At 42.2% G+C, this 21840-nt stretch overlaps 1 protein-coding gene across 1 annotated transcript in view; it reads left to right on the forward strand.

Annotated features, from left to right (window-relative positions):
* The window catches only part of syn2b (synapsin IIb), a 110041-nt gene that overhangs the window by 66500 nt on the left and 21701 nt on the right, over positions 1–21840 (forward strand). Inside the window, exons 2-5 of the mRNA XM_085354299.1 lie at positions 12336–12393; positions 13808–13899; positions 20319–20475; positions 20706–20795. Coding sequence (XP_085210425.1) covers positions 12336–12393; positions 13808–13899; positions 20319–20475; positions 20706–20795 — 397 coding nt within the window. The remainder of the gene's footprint in view (positions 1–12335; positions 12394–13807; positions 13900–20318; positions 20476–20705; positions 20796–21840) is intronic.

Below are 21840 nucleotides of genomic sequence, written 5' to 3' on the forward strand. Positions count from 1 at the left end.
GGTAACAAAGAGAGGGAAGGTAGTCAGAACTGAGGGGATTGAACTACCAGAAGGCAACATTGCAGACATAGAGGACAGTTACAAGTACCTGGGGATCCCGCAGGCAAATGGGAACCATGAAGAGGCCGCTAGAAAGGCTGCAACCACCAAGTACCTGCAGAGGGTCAGGCAAGTCCTGAGGAGTCAGCTGAATGGTAAGAACAAGATCCGGGCCATCAACACGTACGCCCTGCCCGTGATCAGGTACCCTGCTGGGGTAATAGGCTGGCCAAAGGAGGAGATAGAAGCCACTGACATAAAGACAAGAAAGCTCCTTACCATGCATGGAGGGTTTCACCCCAAGTCCAGCACCCTGAGGCTGTACGCTAAGCGGAAGGAAGGGGGCCGGGGACTGGTGAGTGTCAGCACCACAGTCCAGGATGAGACAACGAACATCCAAGAATACATTGGGAAGATGGCCCCAACTGACCGAGTGCTCAGTGAATACCTCAGGCAGCAGAAACCCAAGAAAGAGGAGGAAGACGAGGAACCATCATGGAAGGACAGGCCCCTGCACGGTATGTACCACCGGCAGATAGAGGAGGTGGCTGATATCCAGAAATCCTACCAGTGGCTGGACAAAGCTGGACTGAAAGACAGCACAGAGGCACTAATCATGGCAGCACAAGAACAAGCTCTGAGTACAAGATCCATAGAGGCTGGGGTCTATCACACCAGGCAAGACCCCAGGTGCAGGCTGTGTAAAGATGCCCCAGAGACAATCCAGCACATAACAGCAGGGTGCAAGATGCTAGCAGGCAAGGCATACATGGAACGCCATAACCAAGTGGCCGGCATAGTGTACAGGAACATCTGTGCCGAGTATAACCTGGAAGTCCCAAGGTCAAAGTGGGAGATGCCCCCAAGGGTGGTGGAGAATGACCGAGCTAAGATCCTGTGGGACTTCCAGATACAGACGGACAAAATGGTGGTGGCTAACCAACCGGACATAGTGGTGGTAGACAAACAGAAGAAGACGGCCGTAGTGATCGATGTAGCGGTTCCGAATGACAGCAATATCAGGAAGAAGGAACACGAGAAGCTGGAGAAATACCAAGGGCTCAGAGAAGAGCTCGAGAGGATGTGGAGGGTGAAGGTAATGGTGGTCCCCGTGGTAATCGGAGCACTAGGTGCGGTGACTCCCAAGCTAGGCGAGTGGCTCCAGCAGATCCCGGGAATAACATCGGAGATCTCTGTCCAGAAGAGCGCAGTCCTGGGAACAGCTAAGATACTGCGCAGGACCCTCAAGCTCCCAGGCCTCTGGTAGAGGACCCGAGCTTGAAGGATAAACCGCCCGCAGGGGCGTGCTGGGTGTTTTTTTATTTAGAGAGAGAGAGAGAGATCGATATTACAGTTTTTCTCAAATGCTAAAACACATGTCACAAACGTTACCACCAGGTCCCCCAATGTCCAAACACAACACCCTTCTCTAAAGCTACATAAACACAACCACACCTTCCCACTGCAAAACTCAAACTCCCACACCAAGAGAGCAGCTCGAAGCTGTCAAAACTGTAAACACTATACACAGCATTACACACTACAGCAAAACAATTGAAAACACAATGCTCAATTTGTGAGAAGGTTCTTTGTTCCATAACTGCCAATGCATATTTTAGAAACTATACAGTAACGGATCGTCGTAGATCTCTGCAGAGGATTAGGCATTTAGATTTGTGAGTTTCATATGAGTAGTATAAATCTATAGAAAATCCTGCATGTACGTACACTACTGTAACACAACTCAATGCAAAAACAGAATCTATTGCACACAACAGTAATCTTGAAAACATGAACAGGGTGTGAAGTTTTTTTATTTACGTTATTCACACCACACACACACCACAATCACTGTGCGGCATCATGTCGCTGAGCTGTTGCTCGCATCTCGTCCGTAATGATGGTGCGAGGTTGTCTTGCTCTCCCTCCTGGACCTTCTCCTCTCCCATGTTGGCCTTCTCCTCTTCCTCGTTGGTCGCTCCTCTTCCTCCTCTCATTTGAACTCCTCTTCCTCATTGGCCTGCTCCTCTTCTTCCAGGGCCAGCTCTTCTCCCTCCTCTGCATCAAATTCCTCTTCCCCTGACTCTGCCTTCATCCATTGTGTTTGTTTGGAACCTTCAGCATACTGTGCACTCTGAACTTGCTTTTACATGTGGGTACAGCATTAGCAACAAGTGTCTTCAATTTTGAGTCATTGTGTGTAGTGAATGACGCCAGGTGTGTTCCCTGTGTTCAAAGATTGGTGACTGTGGCAAGCATTTTGCATCACATGGGCTTTCATTTGAGGATATGAGCAGAGTTGTTTTGCAACATGTGTTTTAGCAAGGAAAAATGTGTTTAGATTTATGAGTACAGAGGGTTGTGTTTTGTGAATTGTGTCTTCATGTGACATGTGTTTATGGTACTGGAATATGGTGGCTACATTTAGTAAATGTGTTTAGACTACTGGTCATTTGGGTTACAGGATTGGCTTTTGTGTTTTAACATTTGAGAAAAACTGTAACAACAAATGTTGTTTACACAGTTTGATGTTGGAGTTCAATGTAAAATTTCATTTACATTGAATTGTTGCTTTAACACAAGCTAATAGACTTTTGGGGAATTGCTCTGTACATATTTCCTCATAATGTTGATCTCTGCTGCAGTGCACTTTAATGCCGTGTAGTCCGTCACTGCTGATGGATTGAACACACTTTTTGGTTTTCTCTAGAATAACAAAGCAGCAGTGGGTGTGTGTCTCTGGGCAACACTATTAAACTCTGCTCAACTATATGTTTATTTTTTAAGACATTAGTGGATGCTATGTAATAAATACATGAAAACTTAGGAATAACCTGTCAGAGATGATTTGTTTTTGGCAGCCTTGGGATGTATGGCATCCTTTAGCCTAAAAGAACTAGTCACACTATCTGCCCCCTGAGAGTGCTCATTATGCTGAAGGAAACAGAGGCTTGAATGGATGTAACAGAGAGAAAGCTTTCAGTATAACAGTCTTTGCCTGAGGGTGCATACAGTGGCTTGCAAAAGTATTCGGCCCCCTTGAACTTTTCCACATTTTGTCGCATTACAGCCACAAACATGAATCAATTTTATTGGAATTCCACGTGAAAGACCAATACAAAGTGGTGTACATGTGAGAAGTGGAACGAAAATCATGCATGATTCCAAACATTTTTACAAATAAATAACTGAAAAGTGGGGTGCCGCTGAGCTCCTGTGCCTTCGCGGGCAGCTATCGCTCCTGTCGCTGGCGGAGCTCCGCTACCACCCGGGCATCACTTTCCAGCCTCGCCGGAGATACATCCATCGCGGGTCCCTCAGGATTTTCAATAACTCCAATGGAACTAAATTATTCTGGTCTGCTGCTCGCCACCCTCGCAGGAACCCTGATCGGGCTGTCAACCATCGATCTCTAGCCCACCTGCCCAGGGCACCCACCGCGATTAGCAAAAAAGAAAATACTCCACTCAACTTCGGTCTTCTAAACATTCGTTCATTGACAAGTAAGGGACCTCTCATCCAAGACCTCCTATCTGACTGTAAGTTTGACTATTTCTGCTTAACTGAAACCTGGCAACAACCTGATGACTTTTCTCAGCTAAATGAATCTACTCCTCTGGGGTTTGTTTACTTTTCTAAACCCCGCTGCTCAGGTCGTGGGGGTGGTCTCGCAATCTTTTTTCGCCAGCACTTGAAAGTCCTGCCAGTTAATGTTGATACCTTTAGTTCTCTAGAGGTCCTTACATGTGAGCTGACTGGACCCATTCCCACCATCATAGCTACTGTATAGCCCCAAACCTAACCCTGTCTTCCTCAGTGACTTTGCTAATCTACTAACCCATCTTTCATCTCTCTCCCCAAATGTGATCTTGGTGGGAGATTTCAACATTCACATGGACAACAATGACCTTGCGCTCACCAGAGACTTTTCCTCCTGTCTCGAAGGCTCTGAATCCCACTCACTCTAAAGGACACACCCTGGACTTGGTCTGCTGTTCTGGTCTTACTCCCTCAAATCTTTCTGCTACTGAAATCCCCATAACTGACCACTTCCTCCTTTCATTTAACCGCACTCTCTGCTGCTCTTCTACCAAGCCAACCCGTCTCATCTCGTTCCGCAACATCAAGAACATTGATATGTTTACCATCAGGGTGTATACCTCACCCCTGACGTCGTTGCCCACCTCTCAATTTTAAATACACTTAGTCATTGAGGGCTAGCAGGAGGGACTATGCGCTTACCTGCTGCTCCATGGCAGGTAGCTCCATGCCCTCCTGGGTTTTAATTGCACCTTAGAACACATATGCATCAACACTACAATGAGCGGGTGGAGGGAGGTTTGGAGTCTTCTCCCACCCCCATTCTCTGCGGCCTGCTGGAGCGGGAGGGCTAGTAGGAGGAGTTGGCCGTCCGACTGCGGTCTGGGGTGTGGGGCCTCCCTGCTGCTGCGGAGTCGGGGTGGTCTGCCTCTCCCCACCGCAGGGAAAAGGGTAACACCACCTGGGTCTGGGTGCAATTCCCCCCTCCAGGGGCAAGGGTACCTAGACCCGGTTTGTAGAGTACGCTTGGGGAGTGTGATCGTGTGTACAGCGTCTCTTTATGTCTGTCTCCACGTTGGTTGAGTGTGGAGTGAGTGCATATGAGAGCATGAGGGTGGGAATGGATGTTTGTGTCTGTGTGTGCCTGTATGTCTGTGTCTATATGTCAGGTTGGGTATCAGACGCCACCTCTCTGGGGACACCTCAGGCCCTCCAAGGTTTGGAGGCCTATCTCCACCCACCACCACTTCCCCTGCCGGTGGCGGACTCCCTCAGGTGTCGGTGTGTTGGTGGTTCTTTGTGTCTGGGGGTGGGCGTCCGGGTACACACCGGCTCACTCCTTGGCGGCCGCTTGTCGGGGCCTGGGGCCTGGGGCTCGCTCGGGCCCCTTTGGAGGTGGGGTGCCCCCGGCCTCTCGGCCTGGGGCTCGGTCACTCAGGCGCAGCTGGGGGCCGGCGGAGCTCACGGGCGCGTCACTGCAACTCCCCCTGACTTCTGCTCCGCGGCTGCTGGGCGAGCCCTCATCTGGGACTCTCCTCAGCTCTTACTGGAACAGTGGCACGGCTGCCCCTCTGTTGGTCTTCCATGGTCTCTTGTGTTCTGGGGGCCTCTGGATGTCTGGAGTTTTGATCTCCTCCATACCCGCTTCACACCCTGGAAGACGGGGCTGTGGCCCCCCCACACTCCCTAGCAGATCATTACATGGAGAAACCTTTGGAATGGAAGCATGCTGATCCACACAGGTATGCACACATGGGTATTCACAGACGCGGACTAAAGCTTTCTTGGCTGCTACCTCAAAGCACACTGTGCGCTGTCTATCTTGCGTGCTGCACAATATCGTTTATTATTTAGTAAATATTGATATCTATGGCTAGCTAGTTTATTGTGATGGTGCTTTGTTTTCTCTATTATTATGTTGCTCTTTGTTGTTTGCTGTCTCCTCTGTTTGTTTGTTTTTTTTCTCCATACAGGTGACCCAGGAGTTCTTTTTTTTTTTTTCTCTCTCTCTTCCCCCCCCTTCTCACCGTCTCTTCTCCCCTTTGGTTTTCTTTCTTTCTCTCCCCCTCTTTCTCTCATTCATTCCCCCTGTCCTATTTATTAAAAAAAAAAAAAAAAAAAATGACAAAGGATGAACTGAAGCTCTGCCATCACGTAATGTCGCATACTGCTGTTTCTGATGTCATTTAAAAAAAAAAAAAAAAAAAAAAAAAAAAAAGAACATTGATATGGACATTCTCACTACCAGTTTGGACAATGTTCAGATTCCAGACTTCTATTCTACTCCTGATGATTTGTTGTTAATTTATAATAATTGTCTACGCACTGTCCTTGATCCTCTGGCTCCTGTAAAAGCCCACTCTGTTTCCTTCGCTCGCTCTGTTCCCTGGTTTACCCCTGACCTCCGAGCTCTGAAGGCCAAAGCTCGGCAGCTAGAGCGTAAATATAAGAAATCTGGTTTAACTGTTGATTCAGAAATCTATAAATGCCACGTACTTCAGTATAAAGACTCCATCAGCAAGGCAAAACAAAGCTTCTACTCTGGTATTATCGGTTCTTATGAGGGTAATGCAAGGACTCTGTTTTCAGTTCTCAACAAACTAATTCAACCCCCCAACACTTTACCACCGCACTTCTATTCCTCTGAAACCTGCAACTCCTTGATGGTGTTCTGGACTACGAAAATCAATAACATCCACCAGCAACTCAGATCAAATGTTGTGTCTGCGCCCTCTCCAGAACCCTTTCTCCTTTTTGAGCCGTTTTCCACTTTTCATCTTCCTGATTTATCCGATATTTCCGAGTTCATATGTAAATCAAAGCCTGCCACATGTCATCTTGGCCCCATGCCCACAGGGCTTGTGAAATCCTGCCTCTCTTCTTTACTCCCACTCATCTCTGCTATCATTCACTTTTCTCTCACCACCGGTATTGTTCCCTCCTTATTCAAGACTGCTCTAGTCACTCCTATACTGAAAAAACCTTCTTTAGATCCTAAAAACTTTAACAACCTCCGTCCGATTTCCAATTTACCCCTCATTTCTAAGATACTCGAAAAAGTGGTTGCAGCTCAACTTCAGTTACACCTGGTTAATAATACAGTTTTTCTCAAATGCTAAAACACATGTCACAAACGTTACCACCAGGTCCCCCAATGTCCAAACACAACACCCTTCTCTAAAGCTACATAAACACAACCACACCTTCCCACTGCAAAACTCAAACTCCCACACCAAGAGAGCAGCTCGAAGCTGTCAAAACTATAAACACTATACACAGCATTACACACTACAGCAAAACAATTGAAAACACAATGCTCAATTTGTGAGAAGGTTCTTTGTTTCATAACTGCCAATGCATATTTTAGAAACTATACAGTAACGGATCGTCGTAGATCTCTGCAGAGGATTAGGCATTTAGATTTGTGAGTTTCATATGAGTAGTATAAATCTATAGAAAATCCTGCATGTACGTACACTACTGTAACACAACTCAATGCAAAAACAGAATCTATTGCACACAACAGTAATCTTGAAAACATGAACAGGGTGTGAAGTTTTTTTATTTACGTTATTCACACCACACACACACCACAATCACTGTGCGGCATCATGTCGCTGAGCTGTTGCTCGCATCTCGTCCGTAATGATGGTGCGAGGTTGTCTTGCTCTCCCTCCTGGACCTTCTCCTCTCCCATGTTGGCCTTCTCCTCTTCCTCGTTGGTTGCTCCTCTTCCTCCTCTCATTTGAACTCCTCTTCCTCATTGGCCTGCTCCTCTTCTTCCAGGGCCAGCTCTTCTCCCTCCTCTGCATCAAATTCCTCTTCCCCTGACTCTGCCTTCATCCATTGTGTTTGTTTGGACTCTTCAGCATACTGTGCACTCTGAACTTGCTTTTACATGTGGGTACAGCATTAGCAACAAGTGTCTTCAATTTTGAGTCATTGTGTGTAGTGAATGACGCCAGGTGTGTTCCCTGTGTTCAAAGATTGGTGACTGTGGCAAGCATTTTGCATCACATGGGCTTTCATTTGAGGATATGAGCAGAGTTGTTTTGCAACATGTGTTTTAGCAAGGAAAAATGTGTTTAGATTTATGAGTACAGAGGGTTGTGTTTTGTGAATTGTGTCTTCATGTGACATGTGTTTATGGTACTGGAATATGGTGGCTACATTTAGTAAATGTGTTTAGACTACTGGTCATTTGGGTTACAGGATTGGCTTTTGTGTTTTAACATTTGAGAAAAACTGTAACATCTACGAGAGATTTCAATCTGGTTTTCGCTCATGTCACAGTACAGAAACTGCTTTACTTAAAGTCACTAACGATCTTCTAATCGGAGCTGACTCTGGTCTTCTCACCATTCTCTTCCTTTTAGATCTGAGTTCAGCCTTCGACATCATCTCTCACTTTGTACTTCTAAGCAGACTTTCTTCTCTTGGCATCTCTGACACACCCCTCGCCTGGTTTCAATCATATCTCCTCGACCGTTCCCATTTTATTCAACTAAGATCATTCCGCTCTCGTCTATTCCTTGTCACCTCTGGTGTACCTCAAGGCTCAGTTTTAGGCCCTCTTCTCTTCATAATATACATCCTCCCTCTAGGTACCATTTTCCACAAATTTGATCTTCAGTTTCACTGTTTTGCTGATGACACCCAGTTATATCTCTCTTGCAAACCTGATTCCTCCCTCCCACCTTCCTCCCTTACAGAATGTCTATCCGAGTCAAAATCCTGGTTTACCTCTAATTTTCTAAAGCTCAGTGAGGATAAAACTGAGAGCCTCCTTATTGGCACCAAATCCAACCTTATGAAGGCAAACCATTTCTCACTCACCATCGATAACTCCACAGTTTTCCCTTCTCCTCAGGTTAAGAGCCTTGGTGTCATCCTAGACAGTTCACTTTCCTATAAATCTCACATCAATAAGCTCACCCGTTCTGCCTACTTCCATCTACGTAACATTAACAGATTGCTTCCTTCTCTTTCCACCCAGTCTACGTCCATTTTTGTCCATAGTCTTGTTACCTGTATTGACTACTGCAATTCTCTTCTGCATGGTCTCCCCCAAAAATCCCTCCATAAGCTCCAACTGGTTCAGAACTCTGCTGCTCGCATTATCACCAGAACCCCCTCCTACCAGCACATCACCCCTGTTCTTCAGGAACTTCACTGGCTCCCTGTGAAATTCCAGATAATTTTCAAACTTCTTCTGCTCACCTTCAAGGCCATTCATAACCTGGCTCCTCCTTACCTTTCTGACCTGTTAACCACTACCTGTTCTGCCCATTCACTTCGATCTTCTTCTTCTATCCAGCTTGCTGTACCTTCCTTCCGCCTCACCACCATGGGAAGCAGAGCTTTCAGCTGCTCTGCTCCCAGGCTGTGGAGTGGAACTCTCTGCCCCCAGAAATAAGAAACATTGGTTCTCTCCCCCAGTTTAAATCCCAACTCAAAACTCATCTGTTCAAATCTGCATATTCACTGTGAATCCACTGTTTGTTAATTTTATCTTGTGCTTTTGTTTTATTGTTCTTATTCTGCCATTGTTTTACTAAGTGTTTTATCCTATTGTAAAGTGACCTTGGGTGACTTGAAAGATGCTCATAAATAAAATTTATTATTATTATTATTATTATTATTATTATTATTATTATTATTATTATTTAGCCCCCCTGAATACTTTGTAGAACCACCTTTTGCTGCAATTACAGCTGCCAGTCTTTTAGGGTATGTCTCTACCAGCTTTGCACATCTAGAGACTGAAATTCTTGCCCATTCTTCTTTGCAAAACAGCTCCAGCTCAGTCAGATTAGATGGACAGCGTTTGTGAACAGCAGTTTTCAGATCTTGCCAAAGATTCTCGATTGGATTTAGACACCAGACAGGTCAGGGATAAAGTTATTGAGAAATTTAAAGCAGGCTTAGGCTACAAAAAGATTTCCCAAGCCTTGCACATCCCACGGAGCACTGTTCAAGTGATCATTCAGAAATGAAAGAAGTATGGACGGCCTTGTCTTGCTAGGTTTACAGTTGTTCCATACTTCTTGAATAATTACACACACCCCACTTTTCAGTTATTTATTTGTAAAAAAATGTTTGGAATCATGTATGATTTTCGTTCCACTTCTCACGTGTACACCACTTTGTATTGGTCTTTCACGTGGAATTCGAATAAAATTGATTCATGTTTGTGGCTGTAATGTGACAAAATGTGGAAAAGTTCAAGGGGGCCGAATACTTTTGCAAGCCACTGTAAGTCTGTGCTGGCAAAGCATTGTTTCTACCTTTATACCTTCTATCTTATTGTATACTATTCTGGGTTTGCTGGAAACTGGGTCGTGTGTAAAGGGTAACTTCCTCCTACTGACCTACAGTGGTTTACTTTGACTTGCAAGTGAAACTGCCTTTTTTCCACTAGGTAAGGCAAAAACCTTACCTCTTTTCAACGTGGTTTTAAGCTACTCTAAGCTGTGTAACATGCATGATTGTTGCATTATTTGAGAACCAAGTAGTTTTAGCTTCAGATAATGCAAACCATTGAACTGTATGTTCCAGCTAAGCATTTGCACTGTGCAATATTTAAAGCTATGTTATAGATATATTTACTAGCCTGCAAAACTAATTTTCAGCCATAGCAAGCAGCAAAGATGTAGTACAGATGTAGTTATAACATAGTTTACCCATTGAATTACACTGTGGAGGATTTAGCTGCTAAATAATTAGACATTTCCTTTAAGTAGTGGCAAAAAGCCCAAGTGAATACAGGATATATCGAGTTGCACGAACACATAACTAGATGCAGGCTAAGGTCGCTGCTTGTGTGCTGGATATGTAAAAAGTCGCCTGTTTGCATTTACTTTTGCTACTGAAGTGTGACAGTGTCAGTGGTCAATTTTTACTGAGAATAAATCGCAGTAATACAGCTTTGTGGACATCTGATACAACAACATTTTGTCATCACACACACATTGAATGTACAGGTCATCTTTGTTCCTATCCAGTAAAAGTTCATTCCCAGAAATTCACTTACAGCTCAGTTGAGGATATTTATGTGCATGTCCTGCATTTTGCTATGTGACAGCAGCATTATTCTTTTTAATGGAATTAAACAAAGAGGCTCCATCAGCTGTCTTTCAGTAGAGCTCTATAATTGTTCATTAGTGTGTTGCCCTGGTATTGCATATCTCTGTGTATTGTTTGCTTCATGCACCAGATACTGAACACATACTGAACCCTCATTTGCTCCTAAACCCATTCAGCAGCAGAGGCACCAGCTATGTTTGACTCTCAATACTCTGTTTGGAGGCACTGTGGTGTAACTTGTTGAGTCAATGCTGTGGGAGGTGATGACATTTTTCATTCATAAGTATGATGCGTGGCATGGGGTGGTCATTTTTCACGATGCAGTAAAGGCTTCAGTGGTGAATTCATGGGTGTCACCAGTGCAGTGTGTTTAATCAGCTGCCTGTGCTGAGACACACACACACACACACACACACACACACACACACACACACACACACACACACACACACACACACACACACACACACACACACACTAAAACGATCACTTTCTAGTAGGGCTAATAAAGATATATTGCTGCAGTTATAAGGTCACCAATTTTGTTGGTGTGGTTATTGATTGTCAGAAGTTAAGGCATCATATCCTCAAAGTGTTTCTCTCACAGATGGTCTAATCCTAATGAACCACACTAACGAGCCAGATGCCTGCGTGCCGCATTACACGAGGTCCCTGTGAGGTTATGTGGAAAAAAACCCTGCAAATATTTTTAATTGACAGCACAGAGAGGAACCATGTGTGTGTGTGCAATCTGATGTCATGATAAATTGTGGTACATGAGCTGGCATAATATTTGCCGAGGATGGCTGTTTGAATGAATAATTGAAGGAGGTTCAATTAGGAGTGAGATTAGAGAGGGAGTCGCTTTACCCGGGATCCAAATGTGTTTGGAGAACTCACTTCTCCATCTTTTTAGACGCATCTCGTCTCCTGGAGTTTCCTGAAAAGACATCTCACAAAGTATTTCATAATAAATTTGGTGAAGACTCATAAAGAAAAGCTATCAGATGCGACTTCCAAAACATGTCTGCTGTTTTTGATTCATGTTCTTGGTTATTGCTTTTTTTTTTTAAGAGTCAGTGTACGGTTTGATGATGGATGTGCAGTAAACACTCTGCGATCCATTTGTGATGCCTGTGTATAATAAAAACATCCTGCTTGTGTTTTGGCTGACGGTCTGTGTGCCTCTATTGCTCTTCTCATTCTCTGTGCCTGTCTGTCTTTTCCTGCCTGCTCTCCATCTGTCTCCCTGTTTGTGTTTACTTGCAATCTATTTCTACGTCACTCTTGAGCGATTGGCGGCCGAGATATTAGTACGTAAACATCGAACAACACACTTATTGGAAGCATTTATCATTCAAACTGCAAAATGTTTTACAGCTTGGATCAAAACTTAACGTCACCACCATGTGTGATGAGACCAACTGCAGTTTCAGCACGGCCTTCTTATCTACTGTATCTTTTGTAATATGTTCACAAAGGCTCATTAAAATATGCTTCATCATGCAAATATGAGAAAGTTTGGCCATTAGAAGTGCACAAACAAAGGCCTCCATTTTCTGTCTCCCATTTGTGCCACAGCAGCTATATTGTCCAGTAGAGGGCAGCATAGACAACTGAGAGGTTTGGTGTGTTCAATAGCAAACTAAAACACTTCTCTTCTTTTGCAGGGGCAAAGTGTTTCGAGGAAAGAAGGTCCTTGGGGAATATGACATCAAAGTGGAGCAGGTATCATGCTGGATTTAATAAATATGTGATGCTACAGAAAAGAGATGCCAGTCATCGAAGTGAACTGATATTCTATTGAGTATCATTAATAATAACAACAGAAGATGCTTTTCGCAGCTGTAATGATCTGAGAGGAATTTAAGTTTTCTCTTTAGTTTAGCTTAAATCTCTTGGAAAACTAGAAATATTACTGTAAACATCAGTAGTATTTTAAGACACTAGGTCATATTATGCTGATAAACATTTTAGAATGCTAACAGGCTAAACACAAGATTGTGTGAACCTGGTAAATGTTACCTGCTTCACACCATAGTGATAGCATCGTCAAACAACATATGAGGTTGATGGTGTCAAAATTTACCCCCAGGATTCTCATAGTGTCACCTCATAGCAAACTAAACCTTAATATTAACACATACAGCTGCTGTCAAGACATGACGTCTCTTTAATGTTGAAATCTAATGTTGCTGATGGCCTTGTAAACGAAGCTGTTTGATTTGGCCACATTTTCTTACGTAACCTTCACGTACAGTAATACTTTTTTGAGGTGTTTTGGTGCGGAAAAATGGAAAAATAATCAACTTTTTTGTATACGTCTGGCTTTACATTGATTTACTTTGTTTTTTAAACATCATAAAATTTTATTGTCCTCATCTGTCTTCTCCTTTGTCCAGTAAAGTGAGTGTCCACGCATGAACAGTTGGCTAGACTTGTAAAACAAAAAAAATACAGTAAAATTATACAGGACCTGTGTATTAGGCTGTACAGTTATTTTTGCTCACGTTGTTTCAGATGTAGGATTTGACTGTCGCAGTGGTTTCATATTGGTTCAGCCAACTAACCAGAAAATCCTTTTGCAGTGCTCGGTTACTGCATTTGAGATGACTATTCTCTGGGGTTTCACACCAAACAGTTTCACACCTAATAGATGTTGACAGTTAAATTACAACCTCAAGCCTCACCACAGATGTGAAATAGACACCAGTGGAGACAGAAGTCGGCAGCTATGAGTCACAGACAGATCTTCGCTGTTTTTTCGACCACACCAAAGAGCAGCCATGTACATTGTTTTGCTGCACAAGCACACGGTTTATTTACGCTGCATAACACAGCGTGACTGCGTAAGTAAATAACAGCAGGAAAAGTCTGTGAGGTTGAAAAGTGTCGTTTAATTGTTTGTTTTGATTGCCCCATGACTCATTCATTCAAATGATTAATAATGAATAATGTGCATGCTGTGAAAGTAGCTTTATGAGAGAGAGAAATAGCACATTGGACAGAATTTCCTGCACAAAAACCTTCAACAATGAAACAATGTCATTTATTAAAAGCACAAATAACCAATCATAAGCATCAGATTGTATCAACATTGCATAACTGATTAAATTATCTTCTTTTCTCCTTCGCCACGTAGGCTGAGTTCTCAGAGATCAACCTCGTCTCACATTCAAACGGGACCTGTAATGTGGACATGCAGGTCATCAGGGGCGGGACCAAAGTTGTCAGGTCAGCATCACACGTACACAGACATTGTCACACACATAGAGTAATTGTTAAAACATCATTATCCTAATGAGTAAAATTGAACAGGAATAATCCCAAACTGGAAAGAGAAACAACACAAATTCACAAACAGTGTAAATGACGACAGTGCATACGAAAAAACCCCAACTTGACTTCTACCCACTCTGTAACTTACCAGCAAGACACCTGTCAGCAGCGCTTTAGCTTTCGGTGTCATTCATCTTTTCCTGATGTTACTGAAAGTGAAACAAAACATAAAGAGAGACAGTAGAAGGCCATTGTGCGGTATGGTGTTCATCAGAAACAACACAAATTCATAAACAGTGTAAATGACATTTGTGAGATCTTTGTGAGATAATTTCACTTTGGTTCTCTCAGAAAATAGTAAACGCACATGAAGTGCACCAGTAAGCAACAAGAGCTTTTGATGGCAAACACAATGCAGCTGTAACCATTAACTAACTTTTCCTACAGTAATGCCATGAAGCCAAACCTACACCATCTTCACAAAATCACCAAACTTTGTAGTTTTACTGCTGTTGCAAGGGCACACAAAGGAGCACAAGGCACAACGCTCCACGTGACACAAATGATTCTCCTCTTAAATTACAGCCACTTAACACAATTAAGTCCTTGGAAAATTACCACCACTTTGAATCCTTGTGAAAGGGCAAGAGCAAACTTACAGTTTTAGCCCTGATTTACCACATTTATGCATCAGTTAGCGTCGTTTCTGTAAGACAGAAAAGCTTCAGAGTGCATTTGGAAAGAATGAACATTGTTTACTGAAAGCTCTGATCAGTGGAAAAAGAGCAGAGGCGTTTGACCACAACCATCACCCGCAGGGTGGTACAGTAGATTTGCCTATACTGTAGACATGCTCACACACCACAAACCACACTGACAGAGACACCAGTATCCTGGCTGAAGACTGGGACTTATTAAGCAAGACGGTAGCTCCTATTGGTGTAAAACAAGCAAAAAACCAACAGGAAATGAAGGGTGTAGCATTAGTTTTATGATGGGCTGGCCTGCACATGCTCACACAATGACCAGGGCCAAATGCTGAAGATCATGTGGAGTAAGACAGACTTTAAATTACTGCGGGCAGAATGATTCACACTCGTCTGTCCCAGCTGTGTCATGTCTACGGAAGTCTTATTCTTTGTGTGGAGGCGATGAACGAGTTTCCAACATAAACCTCAGTGTGTCTTGCTGTCTGCCCGTGTGATGCACAGTTTTTCGACCTGAATGCACCTACAATTGATTCTGTAATTACAGCGTGTTCATTGATTTCAAGTCAAAGCGGGGAGTTCCTAACTGCTCAGATACTGCGTTGCTAAGTAACCTCGATCCCCGAAGATCTTTTATGTCTAGACTTTACCACTGCACAATCTACATCTATACTGTCTTTACTGAACAATTTCTGGTTTGTTTTTTGTTTTGTTTTGTTTTTAATTGTTATGTATGAAAAATGAAGCAATAACAAAAAGTTTTGTTTTCTCATTATTTACGTTGAAACACGTTGCACTTTTTGCATTTGGGTGGTATTTTAGCAGTACTCACAGAGCATTTGGCAAGCTCTTCAGTGCATGTATGCATAGCTAGCCTCCACATACTCAGACACACAAACCAAAATTTGGATTTAATTGCTTAGTTTTTAATGTATGTTAATGCACGTTGGCCATAGTCAGTATTCATAGCATCAGTATGTGAAACTCCCCGAAAAACAGCTAACGTGGCAAAACTTCCGACCGGTGGCACTGACGTCACATCTTATGAAGACTCTAGAGCGGCTCTTCCTCAACCTCCTCCGACCACAGGTACAACATGCCCAGGACCCACTACAGTTTGCATACAAGGCGGGTGTCGGAGTGGAGGATGCCATCCTGTACCTCCTACACAGAGCCCACTCACACCTGGATGGGGGAAAAGGCACGGTCAGGATCCTGTTTCTTGACTTTTCCAGTGCCTTTAATACCATCCGGCCCTGTATGCTTCAAGAAAAACTGAACAGGATGGAGGTGGACCCCTGCCTGGTGGCTTGGATTTCCGACTACCTCACCGACAGACCACAGTACGTCAGGCTGAAGGACATCACGTCTGACACAGTGGTCAGCAGCACAGGAGCACCACAGGGAACTGTGCTGTCCCCTCTTCTCTTCACCCTGTACACCTCTGACTTCTGCTACAACTCTGAATTATGCCACATTCAGAAGTTTGCAGACGACACAGCCATCATGGGGTGTATCTGGGATGATCAGGAAGAGGAGTACAGAAGTCTGGTGAGGAACTTTGTCGCATGGAGTCACACAAACCACCTGCAACTCAACACCTCAAAGACTAAGGAACTGGTTGTGGACTTCGGGAGGTCTAGAGCAGGTCCACTGCCGGTTCAGATAGAGGGGGAGGAGGTGGAGGTGGTCAACAAGTACAAGTACCTCGGGCTGTGGGTGGACAATAAACTGGACTGGTCATGCAACACAGAGCACCTGTATAAAAAAGCCCAAAGCCGACTGTACTTCCTCAGGAGGCTGAGGTCTTTTAACATCTGCAGGAAGCTCCTGAGGATGTTTTACCAGTCGGTGGTTGCTGGAGTACTTTTCTATGCTGTGGTGTGCTGGGGGAGCAGCACAGCAAAGAAGGACTCATCCAGGCTGGAGAAACTGATCAGGAGGGCTAGCTCTGTGGTCGGCATGAAGCTGGACACTCTGGTGACAGTGGCAGAGAAAAGGACATTAAAGAAACTGATGGACATTATGGACAATGCCAGACATCCTCTGCACACGGCCATTAACAACCAGAAGAGTCTGTTCAGTGACAGGTTGCTTCTCCCAAAGACAAGAACTAACAGACTTAAAAACTCCTTTGTCCCACACGCCATCAGACTGTTTAACTCCTCCCTGGAGGGGAGAGGGAGGGGAAACAGGAGGACAAAGGAGGGGGGAACAACTAAGCTGTAGTGCCTCTTCACCTCACTGTGCAATACCTTTTGTGCAATACTTTTGTAAATAGTCAACGGTGCAATAGACTCAATACTTGAAATGTGCAATTCACTTGTATTTTTATTTTTATTCCTATTTATTCTATTTATCCCCTTCGTATATTTTATTTATATTGTCTCTGTATTTATATATATGTGTGTGTGTATAACTCTGTAACTTCTGTCGGTGCTGTGCTTTTTTGGAAATCGAATTTCCCAGAGGAACCCACCCGAGGGATTAATAAAGTTCTATCTTATCTTATCTTAAAGTCTATAACAGCAATTTCAGTAAATGCAACAGTGTTGCATTTACTCATTGATTGTTTGTGATCTGAACCATTTTGGGTCTGCTTATCCAGGAAAAACTGAATCTCTTTTGCTAATTGTTGTGGTGCGTACATGGAGAGCATCCATATGCTTAGCCACACACATAGGATTTCAGGCTAAACAGGAAAAGGCTCCGCTAAAGGAATCATGCTATTTGATGAGAAGTCTTCAAGAGGCCATTAAAAATGTTTTAGTTTTGTGTTTTGTCTTATGTCTGTGAAGGTTCTTCCAGAAGTGTTTTGTCTTACTTTTGTCTGCTTTATTGAAGAAATTACTATTTATTTCTAAATAATCATCTTTTTGAGTTAAAATAATTTATATTTAGAGTCACAAATAAATGTGCTCAAAGGCTAAAAAGTGCTATATTTAAAAGGCCCTCTTTTATAAATCTCAGTCATTGTTCTCAGTCGTTTAAGCCTCATTTCCACTCCCATATTTAGCCACAAATAAATGGGCACACGCCTTAATTTCGTCATTTACAAAATTGCTCTTCTATTTAATTATTGGACAAACTGCCAAGACAATATCCTGGAAGAAGTTTCTAAAGCACAGAAAATGAACTTTGGGTTGGTGTGGTTCACTTATGGAATCTCAAACAAAAGAAACTAAGGATAACCTGAAAGGGCTTGGGTCAATGATCCTGGCAGTGACAAAACAATCTATAAATAAAGATATACGAACAGTACTAATATTAGGGATAGTGGTAAAAGTGACTGACTCAATACAAAGCAGTACACTACAAGGATGTATGTGAGTTGGAATTTATGCATAAATTACTAGCGGGTGGGTTTGTAGACAGAAAAAATAAAAAGATAATAAGAAATGTAAGCTCTGTCTCATCTCCACTTTACCTGAGTGGGATTGGCTTGCTCCAAAAACCCAGTGCATGCATGGCCAGAGTATGCCTAACGTCTGCAGATTCGTTTTCAAATTGTGCATGTTGCATCTATGTGAATACATCGTTTATACATGTGACAACCATCGCTTTTGTTTCATTTCATACTGAAAGCTTGTTTGGATGGCTGTGGCTTTCTTGGCAACATCGAATGAGGGTAGTACTGATGAGCCTTACTGCCAGTAATGAAGAGGCTACAGTCACATTAATTGCTCTGTCCTCTCCACCAGAGTCTTTTAGTTTGTTGGAGTGTCTGATTAGTATTCTCAGTGCATGAAGAGCTGGTGGTGGTCACACTGCGGCAGAGTTTTCACTCTCTGTCTGTCTTCTTTCACTCCTCTCTACATCTCTTTCTTCACTGTATTCTTTCTCACACCTCTCTCTCTGCTTTTCCTCACATTCCCTCGCTGTCATACGTGCATGCAGGGACAAAAGAAAAAATAACAGGAGTCATGTCCTGTCAGCGTCAGCCGTTCAGTGAGTTGAACTGCACTGAATATTGTTTCTGACCTTAACCCTCTGGTCATAAATTGCTTCTCTGAGCTTCAGTGCTGTGGGTGTTTTTGTATGGAGACCTACACAGTTTCAAATGTAGAATATTACAGAAAATCAACAAAAAAGACTTTAAATCAATAAAAGCCCCACTGGGAATATATTACTCTCTGCAATTTAGCATTTATTTCTTTTCACTTGTGCATAACAATCCCTCATTACCTCTCAGTAGTTAGATTTTACTGCACTGCAGTCCTCATCAATGTTAACTGTGCACAGCCACCTCTCTGACAGTAGTATTTTCACCACCTTCATTTTCACCTGCCATGATGGGATTTCCCAGCAGGACAGAATGTGTGCAAGGCTCAAACAGCTTCTTGCCCACCCCAGTTTTATCTCCGGCTTGGGGCAGTAAAATAACTTGAGGTTTCAATGTTATACCAAGAAAAAGCAAGGTGAGACATACAAGTAGTAAAACGCACTGTTTTCTAGCAGCTAATTTAAGTAGCAAAGTATTTGGGTTGTCCAAAATTTTATGAAGGGGAGGAATATAAGAGAAATATGTCATAATTTAGAGTTACTACATTGTTGATTGGTTACTTTTGAATATGTTTTTATTGGCAAATATAGTGTTTAATGTTTCAAACGTAATGTTTCCCTTTATCAATGCTGGGACTTTTTTTTCTGACAGCAAAACAAAGATGTCAGGTTTATTGCAGTGTAGCTTTTAAATGGCGACCTTTTTTTCCTATTCTGTTTCTGCAGTAGAAAGCAGTTTGCATTTTTTCCACACAGAAATCAATCAGACAATCAATAAAGAATCAGAACTCTAAGCAGAACTAACAATTGCACAGGTATCGATACAATTGTGTCCGTGTTAATCTCTGTTTAGCAGTGGCAAAGAAGTAAAAGCAGATTTTTTTTTGTTGATTGATTAAATGCTCAAAACAAGACTCGAATTATTATTAAACGACTAATTATAGTGTTTAAACTAATTCTAAGATCCTTTCTGAGAGAAACTTTTATATACAGTAATTTAATGGGTATGTGTTTAGTTAACTATCTTCTGCCCCCTTTTATAATCTGCTCATGCTTTAGGTAATGTATTCAAACATGAAAGGTCATTTCGACCACAAGTTTTCATCCAAACTGACTGTTTGAAACATCCAAGTAGAGACTCCACACAAAGCAAAACAAACCTTTCTCACTCTCCGTGTGGACACAGAAGATAACTGTGATGTTTTGAGTTGCTGGTAATGCTTATCAGTGGGCTGTGTCATTTTACTGTACACATAATGTGATACATTTAATTTCAATTAAGTACATGAGACTTATTTTATCTTCATGTATTATTCAAAGAAAGATTCTCTCATAAGAGTGCTTCAAAGATGAGAATCTACTCTTTGAGGAGAGATCTAAGTTTGTATTTGTATTTTTGCGCTTCATTTTTTGTTCATGGATAAACCTAAGCTTATTTGTCTTGTAGCTGTGCGAGTTTACTTACTTTTTCATAATCTTTGTCATTTTCCATCCAAAAGTGCACCTTATGCCCTCCAGTTTTATTTTAATAAAAACAGCAACACCCTCATGTCGCTTTTCTGTGGCTTTGATCACACAAGAACTCGTGAATATAAGCACAGAACGCCAAGAAACCAAACGTATCCATTTATTCTTTATTCACCTGCCTTTATTTTTGCATTCCAGGTCATTCAGGCCTGACTTTGTGTTGGTGCGCCAGCATGCCTTCAGCATGGCCCAAAACGAGGATTTTAGGAACTTAATCATTGGTCTTCAGTATGCTGGCATTCCCTCAGTCAACTCTCTGGACTCCATCTACAACCTCTGTGACAAACCTTGGGCTGTAAGCAATTTCAACAACACAAATTTACAGCTGTAATTATCTAAAGAGTATTTTAATCACTCTACATCATAATTGTACGATTTTTTTTAAGTTGTCAGTTAGGAGACTCATGTAGAATAAACACCTAACAGAGTGCAAACATTATAACATTATTACTATATGATTAATCTGCATATATTTCTTACGTATGCACCATATTGCTGCTTCTCTCTTTTTTTCTTATCTTCTAGTTTTCCCAGCTGATCAACAATCAGAAGAGGTTGGGTTCAGATAAGTTCCCGCTCATTGATCAGACCTTCTACCCCAACTACAGAGACATGGTAATGCTATTTTCTGCTTACTGCACACTGTAAACTGTGTTGTGTTTCAATTTGAAGAACACTCACACCTCACTGCGATCTGGAGCTGGCATGTGGCAATGTGATGTGCAGATTATTATATAATATATTGTATTTACTAATTTACAGTAATTGCCTGTTTCAGCGAGCGACAGTCTCTGAAAGGACAAAACAGTGTAGCGCATCAATTAAGTTTCGGGATGCCTGTCAAGTTTTTTTCAGTTTTGATGTATTTTTAGCAGAAACGCTACAACACCATTGCACAAATCCTTGCTGTATATATGCATCTGAGCTTATGAGAACATAATAACAATATGAGAAAGGTAAGTATTTTTGTTTTTTAAACAAAGATGGGCTAAAAACTGTTGTACAGTACAGTGAAAATCCATGGGTTTTTATTATACGTATAAGAAAGGAGATGGTGCCTATTTCCCTCTTGCATTTTACTTACCAGATTTAGTAAAGCATTCATGTGGTATAATATAGAGGTAGGATTTAAGACACATTGACTTTTTTAAAAAGTGTCATTAAGTAAAAGTCGCGATTAATCTATCTGAGCTCTTGCTGAAGTCCTGCAAGGTTTATTTTCTTTGATGTTTGGTAGCTGAGGAGAATTTCTAAAAAAAAAAAAAAAAAAAGCACATGACACACAGGTCATCTGAGACATTTTATATACAATCTTTTTTGGTACATGGAAATAAAAAAGACTCTATTCGGACAGAAACACATAAATACAAACCCGAACAGGTCTTACAGTATAAAACAGACATGAAACTGCTTAATGCTTCACTAAAGCCATACAGTTAGGATGCATTACTATCATTTTACTATGTTCAAATTGACAGAATCCAATGTACAAATGACTGCGTAGTGCAGGTTAAATGTAAGTAGTTATTGTTAAATGTGACCATAATACGATGTCGAGACATTCTTGATGTTGATGTTCACAATGCATTTTAATCTGTATGACTTTAGTCATGAACAAGACAGGGGTCAACTCACACTTCTTACTGAGTTATTATATTGA

The sequence above is a fragment of the Diplotaxodon limnothrissa genome, linkage group LG5, assembly GCF_057381915.1.
Source record: "Diplotaxodon limnothrissa isolate DT_005_m linkage group LG5, D_limnothrissa_male_GT1.1, whole genome shotgun sequence".
NCBI lineage: Eukaryota > Metazoa > Chordata > Actinopteri > Cichliformes > Cichlidae > Diplotaxodon > Diplotaxodon limnothrissa.